The sequence below is a fragment of the Podarcis bocagei genome (genome assembly GCF_964188305.1).
Source record: "Podarcis bocagei genome assembly, chromosome: 4".
In the NCBI taxonomy this organism is placed as follows: domain Eukaryota; kingdom Metazoa; phylum Chordata; class Lepidosauria; order Squamata; family Lacertidae; genus Podarcis; species Podarcis bocagei.
Window position 1 is genome coordinate 5,893,354 of NC_138128.1, and position 17,216 is coordinate 5,910,569.

The 17,216-nt window shown below is 47.1% G+C and overlaps 1 protein-coding gene across 8 annotated transcripts in view; it reads right to left on the reverse strand.

Annotated features, from left to right (window-relative positions):
• Positions 1-410: 410 nt before the first annotated feature.
• CAPN10 (calpain 10) overlaps positions 411-17,216 on the reverse strand; it is a 28,173-nt gene continuing 11,367 nt past the window's right edge. For all 8 annotated transcript variants that reach the window (XM_081190247.1, XM_081190243.1, XM_081190248.1 and 5 more), the window contains 9 exons: positions 16,399-16,616; positions 15,257-15,398; positions 13,625-13,791; positions 12,707-12,990; positions 11,818-12,020; positions 10,041-10,296; positions 8,638-8,843; positions 6,998-7,043; positions 411-2,223 (listed from right to left, as the gene is read on the reverse strand). In XM_081190247.1, coding sequence (XP_081046373.1) covers positions 2,194-2,223; positions 6,998-7,043; positions 8,638-8,843; positions 10,041-10,296; positions 11,818-12,020; positions 12,707-12,990; positions 13,625-13,791; positions 15,257-15,398; positions 16,399-16,616 — 1,552 coding nt within the window. In that variant the 3' untranslated portion in view covers positions 411-2,193. The remainder of the gene's footprint in view (positions 2,224-6,997; positions 7,044-8,637; positions 8,844-10,040; positions 10,297-11,817; positions 12,021-12,706; positions 12,991-13,624; positions 13,792-15,256; positions 15,399-16,398; positions 16,617-17,216) is intronic.

The following is a 17,216-nucleotide window of genomic DNA, read 5'->3' on the forward strand; positions in this document are numbered from 1 at the left end:
CACTCCCTGGTCTCCAAGCTTGCTCTGCTTTTCCTAATTTCCCGTGGTAGCATGTTGGAGCAAAGCAACAAAAGGGATATAGGGAGTGATTGCCACTACAAAGAAAATTGCCTTTGCTTTTAGAAAAGCTGCTCTGCAATCCCAGGCAAGAAATATTTTTTTCAGATGCCTCATTCTGTTTCCTGTACAGGCCTGTCAATTTCCTGTATCCAAATGGGGCAGACAAATTGAAAACGTAGACAGTTGCAAAGTCTAGTGGGCAACAGAGATGCCTGGAAGAGTTGTCTATAGCAGAGAAAAATGAGGCCATTTTCCATTTTCCTTACCGTTTTCAACACACAGACACAACCAGCAAAGCATCACCGTGAAAAAGCACCACAGTATAAAAGAACACAACTCACCAAAAAAGCTCGTGTGAACGGAATGCCATTTAACATTTTAATATATTATTTTCAAAAGACATTTCACCGACGACCTCATTTATTAAAAAAAAATACAATATTTTAAAATCTCACTTAAGAAATGCTTTCCAAGGAAATCTGGAAAAAGATCAGTTTGAACTATAGAGGCATAACTCTCCCCAACTAATAATTTTAAAATTATAGCTCTTCTTAAATCCGTCACGTGCAATTTCCTCCCCGCAAACAGTTTCAAAACAATGCCTTATTACAAAGGGGATTATTCTCGCTTCTCCAGCTCACATTCTCCTGAAAGAAGCTCCTTAGAATCTCCCCAAGCAGATAAACACAACTGTTTAAATAACTTAAATAAATAAATAAGACGCTCTGGGCAACTGCAGCTCAGCTGCTGCAAGATCAGGCCCACCAAAAGGCTCACCTATGCGGCTAACTAAGGCAGGAAATTCCAGCCAGGATTATTGGGAGGTTTTTCCTTCATGCCTCACCAGATCCTGGCCAAGGTGGAGCTGATCGAGTGGAGGGAATCACCGAAATCAGGAGGCGGAGAGCCTGAAAAAATGAACGTTGGAGTGCGGTGGAAGAGCACAGTGGGAAATTGAGAAAAAGGAATGGGAATCCAATGAGGCAGGAACAGAAGCACGGGGTTGGGCTAGATGACCCTCGGGGTCCCTTGCAACTCTATTCTATGGAGCTGGGAGAGGAATCCAGTTTAGACAGAGCTGTTATACCTCCTGAGTCCTGTCCTCTTATCGCCCTCCACGCGATACTCATTTTTTGGGGGGAGCCTTGACCGTGAAGGACTAAGCCACTAAGGGATATGATGCGAGGTTTGCTAAGGGGATGGTTTTCCCAAGCAGTTTTGAACAAGTCTGCCCAACAGCCAACCTGCCTTTGTGGGCTGAAGACAAATAGGTTTAGAAACGTATTTTTTTCACCCTTCGGTTAACTGTTCACAGGTGGAGACAGGCAGGCTGCTCACTCACTGGACCCGTTCACGGTTATTGTCTCGAGGCGATACTGGTTCCATATATTATTAATTATTACTATATAAATCTGGTTTTATTTTTTGTCTTGCACATTTTAATGGAGAGCAAGATAGAAATGCCTCAAATAAAATAATGTAAGCCATCTCCTGCATTTACACCTCGTTTGGGGCAGCCAATACAGTGGGGGGGGGTGGATTGTCAAGCACCTAAGACGCTGCACCCAGCTGCGAGTGCCGTCTTGCATATGTGGAAAGCATCGCTGGCTGCAATCGCCATCTTTTAAAAAACTTCCTTCCTGAAAGGATGGTAGCATTTCCTGTCTGCTTCCTCCTGGCCTCCTTTCCCTTCTGTTTCCAACGCTTACTTGGTTAACGGTTTGGTCTCTGAGAAACCGACTTCCACTATGAACACACACACACACACACACACACACAGGGCAAAAGTCTCACCACCACAGAATCAGAACAGATTTGAACACAGCACATGCACAGCGGTGCCTTTCCGCCGATATTTAGTGAACGAAGTACACCAAGCAAAGTCCATGGATCTCGACACAGTTCATACGGGGGTATTTGAAACAAACAAACAGAAGAGGAATTGGAGGTGAGATTTCCTTCCATTTGATTTTAAAGAGAGGGTGACTAAGAGGACCAGATGCGACTCCGCCTGGGGGGAAAACCCAGTTGGGCCCAACATCCATTTGGATCGTTTCAGGTTAAAGCAAAAACAGCGTTGCCCTTCCCAAGGCGCCCGCCACTTCCTCCCTTGCTGGGTGTGCCAATTCCAAATTACATTTTCATCACAGCTTTGAAGGAGACCTGCAGAATGAAAGAAAAACAAACATGCACGCTGTTGGAAACAAAAACAGAAAACTGCTGTTTTGTGGACTCCCCCCCCCCCCCGTCCCAAAGCCTTCAAGAAAGAGTCCAAAGGATAAATCCACACAGTCAAGATGTCTGACACGAATGGCATGGAATTCAGAGAAGCTGCGCTCTTATAAGCAAGCAGAGTGCCTAGTCCTCCTGATATGTCCAGAGAGGGCTTTCAGTACACGGATGCTAGTTAGAGAGAGGTGTGCTTCTAGGGTGGGAGTCTGAATCGGGTGCTAAGGGCCTTTTAAAGCAGATTTTAGCTTGTCTATGAAGCAGCACACCTGAGCTCACAGCTACCAGGGCTGCATCATTCAATAACATCCCAAACCTCTCTGGAAAGGGTAAGATGTGTGCCCACTTAGCTGACTTGATCATCCAAGTCGTGTTATATGTCTTGGAGAAGACTTACATTGTTTGTTGATGCTAGATTTATGTTAGGAGTTGGGGAGTGCTTAATATTTATATTCCGCCCAGCCGGCTGGGTTGCTCCAGCCACTCTGGGTGGCTTCCAACACATATAAAAGCATAATAAAACATAATAAAACACTTTTCAACACAGGGCTGCCTTCAAATGTCTTCTACAAGTTGCGTAGTTATTTATCTCTGATAGGAGGGCGCCGCCACCGAGAAGGCCCTCTGCCTGCTTTCCTGTAACCTCACTTCTCTCAGTAAGGGAACCGCCAGAAGGCCCTTGGAGCTGGACCTCAGTATCCGGGCGGAACGATGGAGGTGGAGACGCTCCTTCAGGTATACTGGGCCAAGGCCGTTTGGGGCTTTAAAGGTCAGCACCTACAATTTGAATTATGCTCAGAAACGTACTGGAAGCCAATGTAGGTCTTTCAGGACTGGTGTTATGTGGTCCTGGCGCCCACTCCCAGTCACCAGTCTGGCAACCGCATTCTGGATTAGTTGTGATTTCCGAGGCACCTTCAAAGGTAGCCCCACATGGAGTCACATTGCAGTAGTCCAAGCGGGAGACAACCGTAGCATGTACGACTCTGGAGAAACAGTGTGTGGCATTAAGGAACTACTTCTGAATATGTGTTGTGTCTAACTTGCACTCAACTGACCCCCACAAGAATTCTGGCCTGCACAAGCGTGTTTGGAAAATTACGAAGGTTGCTCTGTAGAAATAAACTTTAAAAAGGGATATTCTAGGTCTGTATTTCTTGGCTCTGCTTAGGCTTCTCCATGGTGATTTAAAAACAAGCCAAGTAAGAACTGTCCACAGAGGAGTGGAGATTTGGCTGTCTGGATCTGCGTATAATAACACTGGCCTACCTCAGAGTTGTTGTAAGACCAGCAAGGCTTTAGAAAGCCTCTTCGCCACCCACCCCCTTCGGATGTTATACCTGGCTACTCTCTGCCTTGCTCATCCAACTCATAAATCACAACTGCTGGCAACTTATTTAAATGGCTATTTTCAGGAGTGATTTTGAAAGCCTTTTTATTGTTCTAAGAAATCTATGCATATAGGCAACAAAAGCTGTAAGAGGAAGGGATGTTAATGCTTTTAAAGCAGGGATGAGGGATTTGTGGTTCTCCAGATGTTGCTGAATTAAAACTCCTACCGTCCCCGGCCTCTTGGCTCTGCTGGTTGCAAGGGCTGATGGGAGCTGGAGTCCCTCAACATCTGGAGGGCCACGGGTTCCCCATACCTTCGTTTTACAAAGTCAGCTTAACATGACCAAAGCAGCTCACAGACCAGCAAATTAGTACCAGGGCGGCTTGTAAATTCGGGACTCTCAAGAAGACACGCAGCAGGATCCCATTTGGAGATTGCATTCCCCTTTTTTATATAGTGGGAAGATCAAGGGGGGCAGAACAAATATGGGGTGCCTGGAGTGTTTTGCTATTAGATTTTCTCTGGGATTTTCGGTCAAAATAGCTATGCCAACCCAAAGGGCTCTTTCGGGCTCCTTATAACTTCCTTGGGAAATAGAAAGGATAGCTCAGTTGGTTAGAGCATGGTGCTGGTAACGCCAAGGTCACAAGTTCGATCCCCGTATGGGACTAGGCGATCCTCAGGGTCCCTTCCAAATATGCAATCCTATGATAAGATGAAAAGAGGTGGCTGTTTGGCCTGATCCAACCCTGGGGCAGGCTTGTTCATAACAACAACAACAACAACAACAACAACAACAACAACAACAACAACAACAACAACAACAACAACAACAACAACCGCCCACCTGGCTGGGTTTCCCCAGCCACTCTGGGCGGCTTCCAACAGAATATTAAAATACAATAGTCTATTAAACATTAAGAGCTTCCCTAAACAGGGCTGCCTTCAGATGTCTTCTAAAAGTCTGGCAGTTGTTTTTCTCTGGTATGGGGGCATTCCACAGGGCGGGTGCCACTACTGAGAAGGCCCTCTGCCTGGTTCTCTGTAACTTGGCTTCTCGCAGGGAGAGAACCGCCAGAAAGCCCTCGGAACTCGATCTCAGTGTCCAGGCAGAACGATGGGGGTGGAGATGCTCCTTCAGGTATACTGGGCCGAGTCAGGCAGAAGACATCACCTCGTTCACGTTGTCTTCTGAGCCACTCCAGTGGTCATTTCTCAGAGCACTTGAAAGGTCCAGAAGAGCCCGCCTCCAAGGTCTCTTCCAGACAGTCTGTCTGTTCAGTATTCACCCCGATTTGTTTGCAGGGAGACTAGGCAACACTGGCTTTTGAATGACATTGAGAGAGCCAGTGTGGTGTAGTGGTTAAGAGCGGTAGTCACGTAATCTGGGAAACCGGGTTCGCGTCTCCGCTCCTCCACATGCAGCTGCTGGGTGACCTTGGGCCAGTCACACTTCTCTGAAGTCTCTCAGCCCCACTCACCTCACAGAGTGTTTGTTGTGGGGGAGGAAGGGAAAGGAGAATGTTAGCCGCTTTGAGACTCCTGAAGGGGAGTGAAAGGCGGGATATCAAATCCAAACTCCTCTTCTTCTTCTTCTACTGTTTCTGGGAAGGTTAGATGGTGTTGCCTCAAAGCAAGCAAGTTGCCCTGCCCTCTCCTCTGCATTCCCCCCTCACTTTCCTTATTGCACAAGGTTTCTCTTGGGGAAACTCGGGGACTGCACAGTCAGCTACAGTTGCCCAATCTGAATTTCCCTGTGTGTGCTGGAATCCCACCCAAAAAGAACGACAGTCTGGACGTGCCCAGGAAGTGCAAGGGCAGGGGAGAAGGGCACCCCTGGGAGCCACGTCTGCAGTAACAGGGTGCCCAGTGTCAGCTGAGGCAGAAGGTCCCTCTGGGTTATTCAGGGAGGCACACGAAGGAGGACCCCAGAGGGTGATCTCAGGGTCCGGGGCGGTTTACATGGGGAGAAGTGGTCCTTGAGGTATTGCAGTCCTGAGCCATTTAAGGCTTTGCAGGTCAAAACCAGCACTTGTAACTGGGACCGGAAACTAATTGGCAGCCAGTGCAGTGCATTAAAAGAGAAAGGGGTTGTTATTATTATTATTATTATTATTATTATTATTATTATTATTATCAGTCATACCTCTTGTTACGTTTGCTTCAGGTTACGTGTTTTCATGCTGCGTCCCATGGCGATCCGGAAGTACCGGAAAGGGTTACTTCCGGGTTTCACCGCTCACGCAGATGCGCAAAATGACATCACGCGCATGCGCAGAAGTGGCGAATCACAACCCGCATGTGTGCAGACGTGGGTTGTGTTCCTTTCATGTTGCAAACAGGCCTCTGGAACGGATCCCGTTCGCAACCAGAGGTACCATTGTATTATTATTACTATTATTATTATTAATTGAATTTATATGGAAGAACTTCCTGACAGTAAGAGCTGTTTGACAGTGGAATTTGCTGCCAAGGAGTGTGGTGGAGTCTCCTACTTTGGAGGTCTTTAAGCAGAGGCTTGACAACCATATGTCAGGAGTGCTCTGATGGTGTTTCCTGCTTGGCAGGGGGTTGGACTCAATGGCCCTTGTGGTCTCTTCCAACTCTATGATTCTATGATTCTATGATTCTACCTCCCTATACCCAGAGGTCTCCGGGCGGTTCACAGAATAAAATCAAAATATAAAACCACAAAATACACAATCAAAATCAAAAAAACAACCCACTCGTAAACCACTTTGATGTTTTGTTTTTTGTACAAAAATCAATCAGTGTATAAATTTTATGAAATAAATACATGTCTGGATGGCACCAGATTGGGGAAGGCTGAACTCCATTCTGATGGGTAACAGCTCTCTTTCCAAGAATCTGGATAGGAATCTTCCAGCACCACTGAGGTGTCTCACTGAGCCAGACCCTTGGTCCGTGGATACCTCAGTATTGTCTACACTGACTGGCAGCAGCTCTGCTCTCCAGCCCAGGCCTACCCGGCAATGCCACTGGGGTTGGAACCTGTGCACATGCACAGCAGATGCTCCGCACTGAGCTATGGCCCTTCCCTCCGCACGAGGCAGGAAGAGAGGAGAGGGGCAGAGACTGAAACTGATGGGAGGAGCCTCGAGGAGGAGAGCCCAGACAAGCCTACAAGTCACTGTCCGCTCTTGGAATCGGGGCGTGCTCTAAGTCAGCCTCAGCCAACCTGGCTCCCCCCCCTGTCTGGGGCCGATGGGAGTTGTAGTCAAAAACAGCTGGAAGGCACCAGTCTGGCCTGATGCTGCTCTAAGCGACTGCCTCCTGTGCCAAGCTGAGAATTTAAAAATGCAATTAAAAACACAATTAATTTAACATGAACTGATTTTCAAAAGTGCCACTTGCCTCTTGCAGCCTTTGCCCCAAGGTCTCCTTGCTCCGAATGCTCTTCCTGTGCAAAAGAAGATATTACTATTGCAAAATACAATGTAGGGCCAGTCCTACATCATTCACCAACAGCTTCAGAGATATCCTGAAGGAGCCATTTTTTGCTGCTGCTGCTTCCTTTGCTTCACACCTTGCCAACACTCACCACCCGACTTTGCCATTAGAGGGGCTAATGAAAGCATGAGCTACAAATGGCAATTTCTGTTGAGAATGGGAAATAGCTGTCTATTTTTTACATTGCTTACACTGGCACCATTGGCATCAATAAAATATTATCTTAAAGGTTTCAAAATAGGTAAGGTAAAGGTAAAGATAAAGGAGCTCTGGACGGTTAAGTCCAGTCAAAGGCAACTATGGGGTGTGGCGCTCATCTCGCTTTCAGGCCGAGGGAGCCGGCGTTTGTCCACAGCTTTCCAGGTCATGTGGCCAGCAGGACTTCTGGCAGAACAGAACACCATGGCGGAAGCCAGAGCGCACAGATTTCAAAATAAAACAATACAAAGGAGGACAACTACAAAATGTGGCAAAGTTAAATAGAAATATAAATAAGAATGAGAGAACGCATTTCAAAAGAAGACATTACTTAAAGGAAGTCAAATATACCGTATTTTTCCATGTATAAGACTAGGTTTCTTAACCAAAAAATTAGGTTTAAAATTGGGGCTCATTTTATACAAAGGGTAGTGCTGAGGGGTGTTTTCTTAATTTGGAGTCCCCCAAAATAGAGGCACCTTATACATGGAGGCATCTTATACACAGAAAAATAAGGTATTATGTTTTTATTATTTATTACAGTGGTACCTCGGGTTACATACGCTTCAGGTTACATATGCTTCAGGTTACAGACTCCGCTAACCCAGAAATAGTGCTTCAGGTTAAGTACTTTGCTTCAGGATGAGAACAGAAATCATGCTCCGGCGGTGCAGCAGCAGCGGGAGGCCCCATTAGCTAAAGTGTGGTGCTTCAGGTTAAGAACAGTTTCAGGTTAAGTACGGACCTTCAGACCGAAGTAAGTACTTAACCTGAGGTACCACTGTACTATGAATTGTTCATTGGTGTACGTGATATTCTGTGCATTTTGTTATGTTATTAAAATTACTTTTAAAAACCTGGTAGTGAAAAATTGTTTTATATTTATAGTGTGGATCAGTTCCTAGAACAGGACTCTCAAAGAACAGGACTCCCCAGCCAAAATGGGGGGAGACAAGACAAGGCAGGTGCCCAGTCATGTTTTGCAAAGACATCCATGTACAGTGGTACCTTGGTTCTCAAACTTAATCCGTTCTAGGAGTCCGTTCGACTCCTGAAACTGTTCAAAAACCAAGGCACGGCTTCCTACTCGCTACAGGAGCTTCCTGCACTCAATCGGAAGCCGCAGAAATACTTACTTCCGGGTTTGCAGCGTTCGGAAGTTGATTTGTTCGACAACTAAGCCGTTCGAGAACCAAGGTACCACTGTATTCTGAACCTGGTTGTCTCCAGATATTTTGACACTCCAACTCTCATCGTGCTGGAGCTGATGGGAGTTGATCTTTCCAAACATCTGGGAGGCAACAGGTTCAGGAACACTGATCTAACAGAAGCAAACATGGCTTTACCTGTCTATTTTGGTAGCTACGATCACCGTGAAGCTGCCTTCTGTATCTGGCAAATACGTAGAAGGAACAATGGCGTAATTCCCTGAAGAGAGGCGGCACAGCTGGCTGACTTCCTGCGAGTAGCAATGGGGAACACAACTAACCACCGGCTCCAAGTGCAGGAAGGAAGACGAAGGCATTTTCACGTTGTTGTTGTCGCTGGGGACCTAAAAAGGATTGCAGGCTGTTAAGAAGGCTGTGACCTTCAGGTATCAACTCCCTTAAGTCAACAGCTGGGCTCAATTGTAACACAAACCCAAAGTCTGCCCACAAATCATGGTTTGTTTAAGGCCAAGAAACCAACATCTGTGTATGCAACTACAGCAGCAAGAATACTCATCGCGATGTATTGGAAGACACAAGATTTACCCACCCGGGAAGAATGGCAGATGAAGTTGATGGACTACATGGAATTGGCGGAAATGACTGGCAGAATCCGAGACCAGGGGGAAGAGTCGGTGGAAGAAGATTGGAAAAAGTTTAAAGACTATTTACAGAAATATTGTAAAATTAATGAATGTTAGAAAAATGTTGGAATGAAGTTATATGGCTTTAGTAGAAATGTTATAAGGAATTAAGTATAAATAGATTAATAGAGAATTAAAGGGAAAAATAAGGTTAAAATGTGTTAAGATAATTATAGGATAGAAAACAGAGGAAGATGGAAAGGAATTGCTGAAACAACTAATAGAAGTGGAATACAAAAAGGGAGGTGTGAGGAGGTCATTGAAATAAGTGAATGAAAGATAAGATATTGAAACTATTTGATGTGTTTTAAATTGTTTTTGTTTTGTTTTGCTAGTTTAATTGTTTTTGTTAGCTTAGTGTTATGTATTGTTTTTGTTTTGTATTGTTTATTTTTCTTTTCTTTTTTTGTAATGTTTAAATTTGTAGGAAAAGTAATAAATATTATTATTATTTTAAAAAAACACAAACCAGCATGTGAAACTGGGGTTTGCAAGTCACAGCTTGCACTAACCACAGTTTGCTTTTATGCCCAAATTCAAAGATGGCTGATAAACCACATTTGAGGCTACTGGTCTGCCTCAGGAAGGAATTGAACTGCCTCAGGAAGGAATTGATCTTCAGTCCCAAGAAGATAGGAGAGAGAGAGAAAGACAAACAAAGACAGAGACACAGAAGCAGAGAGAGAAGCAGTTCCAAACCATGGTTTATCGGTTGTACTTATGGAAACTCCATAAGTGTGGGTTCTTAATCACAGTTAGCCATGGCAGAAAAGGCCTGTTCTTGTGTTGCCACCATCTGGACCTCAGGTGAAGGAGGCACATGAAGAAGGGCCTCAGAAGATGAATGCAGGGCCCGGTCAGTTCATATGGGGAGAGTAGGTCCTTCAGGTCACCTACCTGGAAGATGTGAAACCCTATTGGGCGGCACTTGTTATCTGGGCAGTGCTGGCGGAGGGCAATCTTGATGCTGCTCTGCCCCACGCCTGCGGGGACGGAGAAAGGGAAGCAGGGGTTGGTGTGGAAGGACGGGAAGTTGCGGCTGCCGCCGGCGTTCTGCCCTTTCCTCCAGCAGCCCTCCAGCCGGGCTGTGTCCCACTCGCCCCCCGGGAGTTCTTCGCGGATGGCGTTGTCAGGCGACGGGAGTTTTATCTCACTACAAAGGCAAGGCGAGGAGGACAAAGAGAAGAGATGGGGGAGAGAAGGGAGAGAAGTAGGGTTAACAAAGGGCACTTCTAGACCACAGAACCCATCATGGTGGTTCTGCGTTAAAAGGTCAACCCCCATTGGTCAGAAAATGGAAAGCGTAATGCTGGTGGACAACAAAAGAGGTTTAAAGACTGTCTCAAGGCAAATCTAAAAAAAATGTAGTATAAACACCGACAACTGGGAAACACTGGCCTGCGAGCACTCCAATTGGAGAACAGCCTTTACCAAAGGTGTCATGGGCTTTGAAGACACGCGAACTCAGGAAGAAAGGGAGAAACGTGCTAAAAGGAAGGCACGCTTGGCAAACCGTCCCCATGATCAACTCCTGCCCGGAAACCTATGTCCCCACTGTGGAAGGACGTGTGGATCCAGAATTGGCCTCCACAGTCACTCACGGACTCACTGTTAAAAACTGTGTTAATGGAAGACAATCTTACTCAGCTACAAGGGATCGCCAAAAGAAGAAGAACCTGGGTCACCAAACCCATATGTGATCCCTTAAATTGAGATTCATCTGGACATGTTATGCTTCTCTAAAATAAGTTATATCCTGCTCCTGCCCACTCCAACCTGGCTTAAGACCTGATTTTGGAGGGGGAACCACACTGCTTGATGACCTGCAGTGGGGCAGGGACCACTTCCTGGTTCTCTTGGAACCTCTTAGTGGCTTCTCATAGAACTGTAGAGTTGGAAGGAACCCCAAGAGCCTTTAGTTTAACCTCCTGCAATGCAGGAATCACATGATGGATGGCCACCTAACCTCTAGTTTGAAAACCTCCAGTGAAGGAGAGTACACAAACTGCTGAGGGAGTCAGTTCCACTGCCGAACAGCTCCTACTGGCAGAAAGTTTGTCCTCTTGTTAGGGGAGTTGGGCATGTTTAACCTGGGAAAGAGGAGGCTGAGATGAGATATGATTGCCCTCTTCAAGTATCTGTCACACAGAAGATGGGGCAAGCTTGTTTTCTCCCATCCTGAAGGGTAGGACTTGAACAAATGGATTGAAGTTACAGGAAAGGAGATTCCGACTAAACATCAGGAAGAACTTTCCGACAGTAAGAGCTGCTTGACAGTGGAACTGTCATGGACTCTGCATCCCTGGAGGATTTTAAGCAGAGGTTGGATGGCCGCCTGTCATGTACGAACTAGCTGAGATTCCTGCATTGCTGGGGGTTGGACTAGATGTCCCCTGGGGTCCCTTCCAACTCTACAATTCTATGATAAAGCACTTGCAGTAACAGTGCCCACCATTATTTAAATCACAGGGTGGGAAATCTCAAGACGCAGTTTCACACCGACTGCCAAGCTCGGTGGCACAGCACCTGCCTCCCAACCCTCAGCATCTCCAGGACAGAACTTGTGTCTGAAACTGTGGTGAGATGCTGCCAGCCAGAGTTGGCAAAACTGAGCTAGACGGACTCGTGTGCCACCCTCCCTCCCCACGCTGCATTTCCATTCTTTCGGATGCACCTGAGGGAGATTCTTCCGCTGGAGAAGACCCGAAGCAGGAAGTTGCCCTCAGCATCGTTCAGGAAGGTGCTGGGGATGACCAGGTAATAGCCAGGAGGGAGGTCACAATGTAGGTGCACCTCTCGGTTGTAGGAGTGGCAAACGGTGCTGGAAACTGGAGGAGCAGAGAGCGTCTTTGGGAGGCTGAACTGTTTCTTTTCGACCTGGAGGGTGGAAAAGCAATGGCAGTGCTGCAGAGGTCTTACAAAGTCTTACAAGTGGTCAAGGCAAACACGAAGCAGGAACACAAAAGCATTCGTGTCCCCTGGAAAGAGCTGTTTGTGCTTTGCCCCAGGAACCTACTGCAGTGTATACAAAGAAAGCCCCCATAATCTGGCCTTAGAACAGGTTTTGTGCTCAGCAGTATTATTATTTATTAAATTTGTATACCGCCTACCACCCATATATTTCAGGGCAGTTCACAAGATAAAACTACAATGGCTTAGTTGCTGAATGTGAGTGTTCCAGTTTCTGGACATTTTTTTGGAATCAGAAATCAGGAAGACCAAAATTTTAACAGGGAATGGGGAAAATTTATAATTTATCTTAAAAACCACTGTAAACAGCTAAAATCATTATTAGGATTGGAATAACACTTGTAGTTTAATGTTGAATTTTGGATATAATGGAGATGTAAAAGCTTTGGATTATTATAAAAGATGCAGGAGGAAATGGTTAACAAAAGGACCCACAAAGGGGAGAGAGAATTTCAGGAGAATCTTGTCTTTCTGTTGGTTGTTGGATAATTGACTGTAAAACTTTAAACTGAAAAACTCAATAATTGTATTTTAAAAAAAGAAACATTCTGTATAAAGAGGCGGCCCAGATCCCCCCCCCAGCTGCTTGTTACCTTCCATATGTGGAGTCCCACCGCATGGTAATTTTTGCCTCGGATGCCATCGTTTAAAGCGGGATCCGCTTCCACTAAGCGGGGCCAGTTGCGGATCCTGCCCGCCCAGTCGGTGCTGTGCTTGCGGTGTTTCTGCAGGAGGGCAATGCACACCTCGCTCTGCTCAAAGACCCTCAGCCAGAACTTGGGGTTCATGGGGAAGGTGCTGTTGTTGCGGCAACCGCCTGCGGACTGGCCCCTCACCCAGGACCCGTACAGCTTCTGTGTGTGGCTCAGCACTCTGTCTGTGGGGAGAGATGGGGGGGGGGGATACTGTATTTTTTGCTCTATAAGACACACCCGACCATAAGATGCACCTAGTTTTAGAGGAGAACAAGAAAAAAAATATTCTCTCCCTCTCTGTTTAGCACCCCTTCAGAGAAGCGGCAGGAGAAACGGAGCCCCTTCCATTTCTCCTCCCACTTCGTGGAAGGGGCGCTGCACAGCTTTCCCTCTGCACAGCGCCTCTCCAGCGAAAGCTGCACAGTGCCTCTCCAGCGAAGTGAAGCCAGGAGAGCAAGAGGAATCGGTGCGCACAGATCCCTCTTGCTCTCCTGGCTTCAGCGAAAGCAACGCAAAGTCTCCTGAGCACAGTGGGAGGAGCGCTCCTGCTGCGCTCACGAGGCTTCACGCGGCTATCCCTGAAGGCAGGAGAGCAAGAGGAATCGGTGCGCACCAATCCCTCTTGCTCTCCTGGCTTCAGCGATAGCTGCGCAGCCTGCATTTGCTCCATAAGACGCACACATATTTCCCCTTACTTTTTAGGAGGGGAAAAGTGAGACTTATAGAGCGAAAAATACGGTATGCACACATCGCATCACTGAGCCAGAGCAGCATTTGGGGTCAAGGGGAGACTGCATCGCTTTCCTTGCGTCCTACCAGTGTAAAGGCTCTGAAGCTGTCCTTCTTCAGTAATCGGGTACCCAGTTATGATCTCATCAAATTCCGCAAAGAACTCCTCCTCTTCGACCCAAAATTCTCCTTCCTGGATCTGGGACAACAGCTCTGCAGCAACCACAGGGTCCAGTTGGCTCCACCCTGGACCACTGAAGAACAACAGGCAACAAGGACAAACATGAATGTCAGTGCGGGGGCTAGAGTGCCGGACAAGGACCTGGGAGACCGGGGTTCAAATCCCTGCTCAGCTCACTGGGTGACTTTGGGCCAGTCACTCAATCTCAGCCTTATCTACCTGACAGGGTTGTTGTGAAGATAAAATGGAGAGGGGGGGAGATATGGGGAATTAATATAATAATAGATACATTTTTTATTATGACTATTATCATTATTCACAATGTCGTTCAGTGTTTCCCAAACTTGGGTCCTCCAGCTGTTTTGGGACTACAACTCCCATCATTCCCAGCTAGCAAGAACAGTGGTCAGGGATGATGGGATTTGTAGTCCCAAAACAGCTGGAGACCCAAACTTGGGAAACACTGGACATGGTACTTTAACGAAATACCAAAGATTAGGTCCCTACAGCAAAATAGAAATTTCCCCTCAACTAGCCCTGCAATGTCACTCTGAGGCACAGTGGGAAATTAGTATGGAAGCTGCCATTTTAATTTCCCACAATGCCCCAGGACCAGTGCTACATCCAGGGCATTGGGGAAGGGCAATTAAAATGGCTCCTCCAAGACACCCTACAAGAGAGAGGCCAACTGGGCTGGCAAGTTGGGCTCCTGGGTGAAATGGAGAACTACAGCTCCTGTGGTTTTAAGAGGTGTATAGAAGACAAGGTATGCCATCTGAAAGTTCGTCTTGTCCACAAGTCCTTAAGGTGGAGGAAGGGGCTCTGTCCTCTTCCCCACCTGGACACCTTCCTGAGAGGCAGCCTATCTGGGCATCTCCCACTCTACGTCTGGTTTGGCCTGACAGAAAGAGCCAAAAGTTGCCATGCTTCATTGGCGCAGAAAGACGAGAATGGTTGTTGGCACACAGGCCAGTAACAAGCAGCAAAGGTAGGTCTACATTTCCTGTCTTCTCCGTGGCGAGTATGTTAGCAAAAATATAACCCTCTTCCCATTGGGGCGCACTGCCCCACCAACCTCAGCCAGCCCCCACCTGCCTGCCTCCTTACTTCCAAGCAGTCCAGAAGGTGGCCCTGGTTGTCAGCTTCCTCCTCCTTAGGCCCTCCTTTGTAGGGCTCAGAAAGGATGGGGGCGGAACTAGGATGAGCTGGCTCTGCCTGTCAATGGGCTCTAGCGCCACCTAGGGTTGGGCTCCCTGCATCCTACCCTACCAGCCTCAACCAGTCATCAATGTCCCCCTTTACAGCCCTTCAAAGAAGGGAACTGGGCTGCGAATGGGGCAATTAAGAGTTCTGCCACCACTACCAATGTATGAAGAATCCTCCCGAACCAATATAAGCAACTCGCTTCCTGGCTTGAGGACAGACCTGAATAAGCATTTATGGCGTTTGCAAATGGCATCCGATGAAAGGCCCACGCAGGGACAGAAGCACGGCACAGGAGCATTCTTAAGAAACTGGCATGTGGAACACCCACTCACCCCTCCCTCCAGGGCCCTTTCCAGCAACGCCTTCCCCAGGGGTTACGGATCCGCAGCAGGATGATCTCCTTCCGAGACACTTTGGAGAGGTCCTGCATGTCCACAACGATGAAGGCATGGAACTCCCCCAGTTCGCTGGTACCTGGGCATGCGGAGAAGGCAAGCAGTGGTTTAAAAAATGAGCAGCATTCATTTCACAGAAATGCCCCACAGACATGCAAACATCATCTCTTTGCAATGGCAGCTCCCAGTTTATGGAACCCCCTGCCAGTTTATGGAACCCCCATGAGTTTATGGAACCCCCATGAGTTCCCAGTTTATGGAACCCCCATGAGTTTATGGAACCCCCATGAGTTCCCAGTTTATGGAACCCCCATGAGTTCTCAGCAGCTGCAAACTAGCAGCTCATTGTTTACACCATGTGATTCATCTGATGTTTCTGAGCATGAGACAGGATGTTCAACGCTCTTCTCAGGGTTGTGTTCTCAGTGTAACTTGAGACCTTCCTGTTGTTGCTGCAAAGGGGGAGTGAGTGAGTTGTACGGAGGTTTCTGAGAGAGCATACATGCTTTGTGCAAGCTCGTGTACAGTGTACAGTCCGGGAATAAAGTAGAATGGATTAGACTACTTTCAGACTGTTTTTCTTTCTTCTGCTGACATGCAAGGGGAAAGGCAGTGTGCATCTCTCAAAAGGGGAGTGTCGCTTATTACCGATCTCCCTGGACTGACCGAAGACCAGCCCGGGGCAGATCACCGGCAACAGGCCCCAGTGCCTGGGAAGAGGAGTCAGCCTTTCCCGAGGGGGCCATTCGCCAACACCCCCTTCCTATTATCTTTCTCCAGGCATCAGTTCAAGGTCTTATTTATTTGCAGAAAACTTCAGTGCAGCCAGAGTAACTATACTGGGATAACAGTATCGCTAATGGTTTTAGTTACGCTTCTGGTTACTGTACTGTGTTTTAGATTATGGTTTCGAATGCTAACTGCACCTCAGCAATGAAATACAAGGGTGTGATTGTCAAAACCTTGAAAATGAAAACCGCTTACAACAGACGCATTTCAGAAAGCGGCTTGGCCATCCACAGGCTTCTTGCCCAGCTAAATTCTGAGACTGAAGAGGCTTTAAAGAGCTGCATGTTTACCTTGCCGTGAGCTGAAGACGGAGCAGCTCATTACGCATTTCTCTTTCAAGTTCATCAGTCTCCTAAATACCGCCTTCTCCAAAACTTTGCCTGCCCTCTCCCTTTCTGTGCTCCGGCCTGGGTCTTTTAGGGACCACCTCTCCGCAAGGCCTCCTGTCAGATCCACGAGAGCGTCAGCAACCTGGCCTGCCCAGAGCTGTTCGTAAGATCCATGCACCCTAGAGAGAGAACACACAAAAACTCCAGGACATCATACCAGTACTTCAAAAGAAAGCTGAAGTTGGTGAAAACATGTAAAGTCCCTGCCAATGCTTGGGAAATCCGCTAGTGCATCAATTAGTGGCGAATGTATCAGAGTTACTGAGGTGAGTCAAGCCTACTAAATATTTTTGGTGGCTAGAAGCTTTCGGTGTGTTTTGCAAAACCAGGCAACTCTGATACATTGGGCACCAGCAGCCAAAATTATCCACACAAATGGAAAACGCTATGTCATCCACGCGTATTTTTGTAAGGAAGAAAAATAAGTGCACCGGATTTAGAAAGCATCTAGAATCCTGCTGAAAAGATTTTTGTTTAGAAAAATCTGAAGAGGTAACTAACTTTTCCACAATTTCAGTCCTCACTAAGCAGAAAGCACAGCTAAGGGCAATTCTGGAAAAGAAAACAAGGGCTGCAAAGGACACACAGGCCACGTTTGCATGTAACACTAAACCATGGTTTAGTACTGCATACAGGAATGGAAATGAGTCTGAGCCAGGCCTTGGGCTCAAACCCCACAAAAGTTACTCCCATGCTGCTGGGAGAGTGACGGGGCCAGC